This window comes from Mycteria americana, chromosome 3 (assembly GCF_035582795.1).
Source record: "Mycteria americana isolate JAX WOST 10 ecotype Jacksonville Zoo and Gardens chromosome 3, USCA_MyAme_1.0, whole genome shotgun sequence".
Lineage (NCBI taxonomy): Eukaryota > Metazoa > Chordata > Aves > Ciconiiformes > Ciconiidae > Mycteria > Mycteria americana.
The window spans coordinates 76,341,863-76,351,680 of record NC_134367.1 but is presented as its reverse complement, the minus strand read 5'-3'; the positions used below and the strand labels follow the sequence as shown (position 1 = coordinate 76,351,680).

General features: G+C 43.0%; 1 protein-coding gene across 1 annotated transcript; it reads right to left on the bottom strand.

Moving 5' to 3' along the window:
* Positions 1-4,798: 4,798 nt before the first annotated feature.
* On the bottom strand, positions 4,799-5,788 carry MAS1 (MAS1 proto-oncogene, G protein-coupled receptor). Its single transcript, XM_075497368.1, has one exon. It carries the CDS (start codon positions 5,786-5,788, stop codon positions 4,799-4,801), a length of 990 nt encoding a protein of 329 aa, XP_075353483.1.
* Between the last annotated feature and the right edge of the window lie 4,030 nt (positions 5,789-9,818).

Sequence of the window (9,818 nt, the reverse complement as noted above, 5' to 3'; positions counted from 1 at the left end):
TAGGTGTTTGCCCCGTTTCTTCTCCTCTGTGGGCATTCGGTTGTGACCACTGCTGGAGATAGGGTTTGGGGCCAGATGGACACTGCCACATCCATTCCCTCTCCTTTCCTACCCTCCATATTTCTGAAACAACTAAACAACTAAAGCAAGGATTCTAGAAGTATTTACTATACCAGCAGCAGGCCCAGTCTGTGCATTTAATGAGGCAAGAGTCCAGTTTGGGAAAAAAAATACGTTGTAATCATATAATTAAAAATTGAATTATTAGGTGCAAAGCAGAAGGATTAGAATCATGCAGGCTATCTCATCTCAGTACCTCTTCTCTGAATTCAGGGTTTTGCACCTACAGTACTTTTCTTTGAATGTGGATCCTGGTGCTTCATCTTTTAGGCTTGCAGGAGTCAACTGGAAAAGCAAAATAATTCCATGTGGACATCACATAAGTGTCCAGGCAACCAAATGGAAACCAAACTGGCCTTCCTGTTGTGTAGGTAGCTGGAAGCTCCGAGTAGTGGATTTTAATAAATGATTTCTATGTGGAGTTCGGAAGGGAGGCAGCAAAGCACACACATGGCAGGCAGCATGTTATGGCAGCTGCACTCAAGCTCACACTGATTTTCTGCTTTCCTTTGACCTAGGTACCATCTGAGAATACCCTCTGCTGATTGGTATCATCACGGCAATACCAGCAGGCCATGAATGCCACTGCTTGAACTAAAGGAGTAACTGAAAGCCACAGGCAGCAGCTGTCCTTTCTGCTGGAAACCAGGCAGTGCTGGGGGAGGAGAGGTGGGCACTCAGCTGGGTCTCACCCTGATATCCTCTGGGGGTACTGAAGGGGTGCACACCCCACCACAAGGACTGGAGTACACAGCCCAGGTCTAGCATAACAGGCTAAGGGCTGTGGGTATTTGCAGGTCAAGAAAGCAGTGCAGGGAAAGAATTGCAGAATGTAGCGGATGAAAGTCAGCTAAGGGTTCAAATGGTCTCTCTGGGCACCATCTCATCAGGCATGCATGCTACAGGGAACTCAAGGAGTCATATGCGATCCCTTGTACTGAACCTCTCTGCTCACAAAACCCAGTGTGTGGATCACCATCCCCCTGTGACTTGCAGAGTGGGAGGACTTGGGAAGGAGTCTCTTCCGGGTGCATACAGAGCCAAGCATCACAGGCTCCTGCAGAATGAGATTACCTAGGACCTTGCTGGAAATCTATCTAGGATTTTTTGGAGGACCCTGCAATTGAACTGTCCCTCCTATCCTCCCCCAGAAAGTGACCTGAGGCATTATACCAGGAAATGCTGTACACTTGCAGATTGTTCTCATGCTAGGAAAATGAGCAAGGGGAAGTTTTGTTCTACGTCAGCAACGAGTACGACTGGGAAGTATTTCAGCTTCCCTTAGAGGATTTTCCAGGCTAAGCTACAGGCTAGAAGTAAACCGGGCAGTATGTTCTTCCTCACCCCTCTGCCCGTGCTGTCACAAGGATCATTCACAAAGTCTACGAGTTATAGGGGAAAGCTGCTGCATAAACTCATCACATCATTTTGGACCTGAACCCGTACAGCAACCTGCCCCATGTTATCCTCTCCACCCAGGGAGTAGCTACGACAGCAAAAAAACTCTGTGCAGTGCCGAGGGAGGTGACTTCCCTCTTTGCATTTCTGACCACACTTTTATATCCCACAACATTCATTAGTATCAAGTAGAACAGAAGTGTGGTAAAGAGAGTTTTAATAAAGTAAGCACTATACTAGGCATTTCTTCCATGAACAATTCCTTGTCTTGACTGCACAGCAAAATTGAGTCCTCATTGCCCTGGACATTATAAGAGATAACCAAGAGATAGCTGCTGTTCTGAAGTATCTATAGTGTAAATGTGAAGGCACAACACTGGAAACAAAATAATGTAATCCTCATTTTATAGGCAGGAAAGGGAGGGACAGAAAAATTAGATGCCAAGACTCCATTAAAACAGAACCCACATCTCTCAACTCCATGACTATTACTTTACCCACAAGATAATCTTTCCTGTTGTGCACCACTGCAAAGTGCTTATTAACACCACCTGATCCACACAGGGTTATTTCACCCTCTCCCACAGATGCAACTCATTTTTTAAAATGCAGGCTGGTGGAGAATCACATTCTTGTTGTGCAACAAATGAAGTGTCACATTTTCCTTGTTTTTTTTTTAAATCATGGAATAATGTGCTTATCAGTTCCCCTTGTACTGCAGCCTGTCTGCACAGAGAAGAGTCATCAGGCGCTGTGATAAAGAAGAACATCCCTAAGATATTTTTATCTGTGGACTGGGAAACATTAATCATTTTTCAGCTACTAGCTGTTCACTCTTATTCATCCTTCTGGATGTTCATCTCATGATGAATGTTAATTTTGTCTGCTCTGTGAACTGATCTATGGACAGTTGTTCAAATTCTGAAACATTTGAGGGCATGGCCAGACATAGGTGAAAAGAGGTAAGAAGCTAAAAGTCCTAGCGCACCTATTCAGCTCACGAGCACTCAAATTGCCCTGCTGTGTATTATTGCCTCTTCAGATCTGCTGCCCTGGCTGCATGCATAGTGATCCTTAACCCAGAACTGTCATAATAATCTGGGTATGTTTAAGCACTGTAAATAATATGCCTTGTCTCACCTGAATCACTTTGAGAGAGCTGCGTTACATGTGGGGTTACAGTGGAAGCGTGTTTTGAACATGCTTCCTGCAGATTTGCTCCTCTCTCTGGTTCTCCATGTGATTATTGTAAAGGGTCTTGAGGTATGGGTTGGGAATGGCTTTAGAGAAGAGTCTGGGGTTTTTTCCTGGGCTAGATCTCCCCTAGTATTCAAGTTTATGGCATTTATCAGTGTTGACAAATTCCCTGACAGTCCCCCAGCCCCCAGCAGGTGCATGCACACACATGCCACATGTATGTGGACATCCCACATACTCATTCCCCATGACCCTCCCAGGGTGTCCACAGCCCTGCTTGCCGTATCCTGCACTCACCATCAGCAACGGGAAGCTGCTCTGCTGATTTTTCATTCCAGCAGTACAGTAGATGACTGCCCAAAGAGAGCAGCAGACTGCACTCATCTACCACCTGAAGCAGGAGAGGTGATTGACCTGGGACTAGAGTTTCAAAGAGAAAAACTGGGACAGATAGAGGAGCTGTCATAGATAAAGGTTTCGATGGAGTGAGGGAATTAGGAAGATACAAGGGTAACCTCTTCCTTTTCCTGAGTCTTTTCTGCAGTGACACCCTGCAGCACTTCAATGTAAGGAGAAAAGGGCACGTCCGTAGAAGAAATATTTGTCCTTCTGAGATCTCTTCTTTATGTGAATTCCCATCCAATCCTCGGTCTTAACCTACCATCTTCCTTATTCCAGGACTGGCAATCTGTCAACAAAGGAGGGGTAGGTTGTATTTTTCTTTCCCCAGTTAGCTATTAAGTGTGCCAATGGAAACTTGGCGGGAAGCTGAAGATGCTGCTTCTGCCTGTGGCAGGAGGTCTCAGTTCCTGCTGAATTTGGAGCTCCGGGGGGGCCAGAAGCAAATGCATCTCCCAGACACCTTTTTGAAAGTGCCACAGCTCTCTGACTGCCCAGACCCCGCACAGTCTGTGTCTGTGTGATAAACGTGACCTAGTCCTGTCCCCTCCTTGCTGTTGTCTTCCTCTCTTCTCTGCAGCTTGGCTATAGTTGGGCAAGTGGCCCTGGGAATTAAAAGTCCACAAAATACCAGCCCTGGTACCCTGGCATACAAGAGAAGGAGGCAGTCAGCTGGAACAGTGTGGCTGGGGTGTAGCCCCAGTCGTGCACTGTGAGGCACCTTTCTTTTTTTCTGTTCATCCAAAACTGGTAGTTATAAAACGGAGAGACCACATGGGGAATATATATTTTCCAGAGAACAGCTAAGTACTGAATACGTGGCTGGGACAGCAGGTGTTGGGACTGACTTTCTCATAGACTCCTTGAATAACTAAACCTACAGGAACACTGACATTTTGGGGAGAAGCCAGCCCCACCCTTCATAATTAGGGCAAAAGCCCTCTGCGAGTTGACAACATCCCTATGTCGCCAGCTACTCCTGTGTGTCAGGTACAGAATTATCCAAGGACCCAGAGAAATGTTGATGTCACTGGAAATTACGACACATATACTTTGAAAAGAGGCTCTGAAGCAGCCCCTTAACCACAGAGGAACTTGACCATTTAGTGTATACTTAAACATCTTGCTAGACTAAAGCTACACTGTATGTTTGTGGGTATGTATGGGGACTTACTCTCATACGTGGATTTCTTCCTCTGTTCCCCCCAGGGAGCAGCTCTTTTGCGCACTTAAACAAGCTGGAAACAGTTGAAACTAAATCCCAGTATGTAACGTGAATCCTGCATTTAGAGGGTTTGACTTTTAAAAATGCGAATACACACAGGCCCTGATGACTTCAATAGCATTTATGGGTGCTCAGTGCTTGTATAAATGTCACACTATTTATAACATATTTCTGTGTCCTTTTTTTATATTCTCTGTTGGCCTGTCTCTTTTCCACTGTGGTATCTTTGACTGACATAGTCACATCAGGATGTAGCATGTGTTTGAATAATTAAGAAAATACAAATAAAAGTTATCTTTATTCTAGTCCATATTTTTCCATTGCTAAACCACCAAAGATAACAGTATCATTTCACCACTGCTTTTTACATTCTATGGAAGAAAAATACTTTTAGTTTTGCAGTGGTTTATTAAACCTTCCAAGTCCAATTATTTGCCCCTAGAGTCTCCCCCCTAAGCTTTAGAAAATTGTTTCAGCTATATCCAAACTCATGCCAACTTCCTGGCTTCTCGGCCGCAACCCATCAGCGAGTGCTCTACTAAGAACCACTTTGAGGCTTTCCTTGAACCTCTTCTTCTTGCTGCTTCCTACAAAGAAGTAAACAAGGGGGTTGATGCTACTGTTAACAGTGGAGAGAACAACGGTGACGTGGTTCTGCTGGCTGAGCAAAGACGACCAGTGGTGGTAATTCAGAAGATACAACAGCCTCATAGGCATGGCAAAGATGAGGAAGACAATGACTGTGGCCACAATGATGATGTAGAGCTTTGACGAATGAGGTCTCAGGGAGTTACGATGAATCCTGATAACCAAGATCAGGCTGGACAGAATCATTAGAGGAATGAAGATCATGAAAGTCAGGATCCACGTGAAGATGAGCAGTGCTTGGCAATGGTTGTCATCGTCGAATTGTTCCTTTGTTGAATCATCTTTGCATGTTAAGTATTCGGCTACTGTCATCAGAAAAGACAGAGTCCACAGAATTGCACACACAATTGCCGATTGGTGCTGTGACCGGTGGCATCGGTACCAGATGGGGTAAACAATAGACAGACACCTCTCAATACTGATGGCTGTCAGGAGATAGAGACCAGTATTATATCCAAGAAGGAAGACAATAGATAGTGTGGTGGTTATATAATAGTAAAAACCATATGCGAATCCAAAACCAGCAATGTACTCAATTGACAGAATAAATGTACAAAGCAGTAAGGAGATGTCAGCAATGGACAGGTGTGTGATGTACGCAGTGAATGGGTTTCTTTTGATCTGGAAGCAGAGGCACCAGAGGACAATTCCATTTTCACAAAAACCCAGGAAGGAGATGATCATAATTACCCAAAGTGGGGTCAATATCTCCCAGACCCTTTCCTGTGTAGAAATGTTTCTGTGCATTGAGATGTTCTCTGTGCCTTCGCTGGGATGAAACGTTATGTTTGACTCATCCATGGGGAAAGCTCAAGTTTGGATAGCACAGCTCTTCCTTCTGTAAATATGTATAAAAATATACTGTGAGCATTGTGTGCTCCTCCCCTCCCCTTCTTCTTTCATTTTGTGGACCCTCATTTTCTGGTCATATCTGAAAGCCTTAGCAAAAGGAAAACCAGCTTTGATATACTGATGCTAGCTGAAACCCAGTTGGAACTACTCGTGGCAATGCTAAAGATTGCTAAGCCCATCGTGCTAGCAGAGGTCCTGAGCTTTCTTCTCTATGGGGTTCAGCATACGAGTGCTAAACCACAGCTAAAGACATACCCTCAAAGAGCTCTTGGACAAGCAACGTCTTCATCACATTGCAAAGTTTCATGATATAGTGGTCACAGATAGCATTGGTGGTTCTTGTTAGAGCCCTAGATTGTTCCCAGACAGGTCTATTCATCTCCCGTTGAAGCTAATGACATTAATCTTAAGTTAAACATATGTATTTCAAGTGAATTTGTTTCATAAGTTTTTGTTTTAAAAAATAAAAATGATACCAACAGCTCTTTTCCAGGAAGGGCTTTAATTAAGTAAGTAAAAAGATGTAGTTACTCAGCATTGTATTCCCTCCGAGTACAGAGGTGGAGGGAAAGCAAAATGCCACTGTTTTGAGACAGTAATTTTTGACCAGCTTTAAGTGTCATTTATCATAGCATAACATAATTTAACCATGTTTACACACTCTGAACACTTAGCACAACTGCAATATTCTGCAAACATTACAAATCCAACCCATCACAAGGAGAAGTAGTTGTTCAGGTTCCCTGTCATTGTTATAATGGTTATAACTTGTTTTGCTGAGTTATGGAACAAGTTCTCCTTTTGTATGTCTTCTATCTCATGACAGAGAGTTAGTAGCATTGGCTTCAGCTGATTTTCATATGAATATTTCATGCCCCCTTCCCTGTTAACTTCCCACAGCCCCTGTGATGATAGAGAGTCACATTCAGGACCATTGCTGATTTACTGAGGTTAACAGACGCTAACTGTTGGCAATAAGCTTGCCCAGCTGACTTGGTTCACCCATATAAGCAGCCTTGTTCATTAACATGCCATAATGGGAATTTACGCATAATCATCAAGCAGTTAAGAACATCAAATGCAAAGTAAAGAAGTTTTACTGGGGCTAACTTTTGCAATGATTATTTAAACAGAGCCATTCACCCCAGTCATAAATTTTCTCTCATGAGCCCTGGATTTCCTGGGTTCAAACAGCTTCTTAAGACACAATATCACAGTCTAAAAAAGAGCATTCAGTAAACAACCTGGGAAGCCTCAAGGCTTGCTGGCATTTAAACCTGCACAAAAATGTTAATGATGATCCCACCTGGATGTTGGCCATGCCACCATCTGAGACTCAGTCAAAGGGAACAAACAATATAGCTGTAAATGTGGTAGAGAAGTGAGTGTGAATGCAATAAGTAACTGCAGTGACCAGAATGAATGGCAAGCCTCCCAAAAGCAGTGTTCTGCAAAAACCGCAGAGGGAAAGTGCTCAGACGCTGTGCTGCTGGAAGTGTAGTAAAGCTTCACAGGAGAAACGGACAGGAGAAGCTATCTACTTCAAGTGTTAAAACAAATAGGAAAGGGAAAAAAGAACAGTACAAAAAGACTCAATAAAGTTCTTCATTCATATCTCTGTATAAATGGGCTATTTCTGTCTGGAGAGTAAAACTAAGAGGAAAAAGTTCTGGACTTACTAAGGTCATTCCCACGTGAGAGCATTCAGGGACGAGAATGGAAAGAGTCCTCTCCTTCCAGATACATCCATGGTCTGTTCAGATTTCCCTGAAGCTGTTGAAGAACTTCTTTGAAGAAGCTGAAGGTTACCTTCTCCAACCATTTGCCTTTGGTAAGAAGGGGGAGCAAATAGTGACTGTGACCATGACTCCCTCAAAAAGAAGTGTGCAGTTCTCCCATTGCTCCAAATGTCTGAGGCATGCCAAGCAAAGGGCCCCAGGCTCATCATCTGAGGCTGTACTTCAAATGGCATCACTCAGTAACTGGTAAGCCATCTAGCTGAAAGCCTGGGAGTTAACTCTTGTGGGAACTGAATGGCAGTATATGGAAAGTTGTGCTGAGCTGCTACAATACCAAGAGACATAGTTTAAACAAACAAACACGAAGTGAGTAGGAAATCTATTTGGGGATGATAAGATCTGAAGAAGGAAAAATCTCAAATTTAGAACTGTGCCGCCAAATGCCATGTAAAATAACACAAGATGATTCGTAAATTTGTCTTATATTTTTTAATACGAGAAAACAAGAAAGCAAGAAAGACAGAGAGGGAGAATGAAAGAGAAGAAAGACAGAAAGAAAGAGAAAAAAGAAGGTGGGAAAAAAGAGAAGGAAAGGAAGGAGAGGAAAACTAATTCCCAGAATGAAGAAAACAAGCAGAAAGGAAGAAACCACAGAGCAAAGAAAATAGCCACATCGTTGTGTTAGTCTCATACATCTATTCCTCTTGGTAAAAACTGTATGTTGAGATTATTCTACCAAAAAAACCCCAGCCATGCAAAGTGAAAATCTGTTCTTGAGATTTAAACAGTCTCCCCTGAAAAGTTCAAACAGGCCTAGGAGCAGATAAACTCTTTGAAAAGTCCCCTGAGGATGTCCCCTGCTTTTGCCCCAAGTATTAGGTTGTTTTTATATTCAGATATTAGCAGAACAAACATTCTTAGCCAAAAAAGGAGAGAGTTTGCTTGGTCTTCTTTAGATGTTTCACTAAAACTACCAAATCCCCAAACGGGAGAAACTACTAACTAGTGTGAGAAATAAATGACCCCAAAGGGAGGGTCAGAATAAAGTTAGGAAAGAAACAGAGTGAAATAAAAACAACTTCTAATTGCTTTTGTTGGCTTAAGCTGTAATCCACCTTACGTTCAACAGCTATGGGACGAAAAATTTCAAACTACCTCTGAAAAAGAAAAAAACCTGTTCCTTTCCCAAATGAGATACGCATATGAGTAATGAGAAGGGTCATTGTAGGAACACATTAACATGTCAAGATTGAGCAGGTACCTGGGTTTGTAGCCCACTCAGTCTGCTGCACAAACGCAATCCAAAATCAGGGATGCCCTGGCCCCAGTGTCTGCACGGGGAGGGTGGTTTGTGACACCTCTCTCACGCACACAGCACCTCCTTCATGACTGCTCCCTGGGGCACCATCGGTCATCATCTACATGGCCAGGGCAGCAGAGTGAAACCTGGTCTTGGGGGGAATAGAGCTTATCTATTGGCGACTTCAGGAGTAACAGGAAGGTTGAATAGCACAGGGGGACCCCGTGCCTGCTGACCACTGGAGTGTTTGTATCAGATGCTGCCAAGAGATGGAGCGGCTATTTCTGAAGCAGTTTAATTATTCAGATATTGAACAAGGGGACTACAATAACAAAGCATGGAACCCCAACAGATCTTGGGACTAGAAATTAGTATCGACAATAAAGACATGATGGACAACATAGATACTCTGTTAATTTAAATCTAAACTGAATATACAGCAAGATGTGACATGAATGATAATTTATCCTAAAAAATTTTTCTCATACACTAACCTGGTGGGACAGAGCAGCCTTGCAGTGGATGTAAATTGAATATACTAACACTTTCAAATATCCTGTATGTACAAAGCTAGCAGTGTTACCTTTTTATCATTTTGCTATGAGCCTTTGAATAATTTCATGTTCTTATATCTCCAATTTCTGGAAGCAGAAGGCAACCTGCAAAGACAAAACTCAACAACCTAGGATTTATAAACCAAATTAGAGGGGGTTATGTGGTTGATACAGGTGCCAGTATATAAAAGAGCCTCTGTGTCCCTGGGGGTCAGATCTCTTAATTATATACTTACAGGAGCCATGACAAAAACCACTAAGGGATGAGCTTTGGCAGTACTTTCAGGCAGTGCCATTTTTCCTGATGGTCATTCAGTCATTACTACTTTCCAGCTGAAATTCATTCTATAATTATTCAGCTCAAACAAACGTTAGGAGTTGGGCTT

Bases quoted from the DNA above. Each gene is read 5' to 3' on its own strand.
- MAS1 (XM_075497368.1), bottom strand. From the start codon at position 5,788: ATGGATGAGTCAAACATAACGTTTCATCCCAGCGAAGGCACAGAGAAC.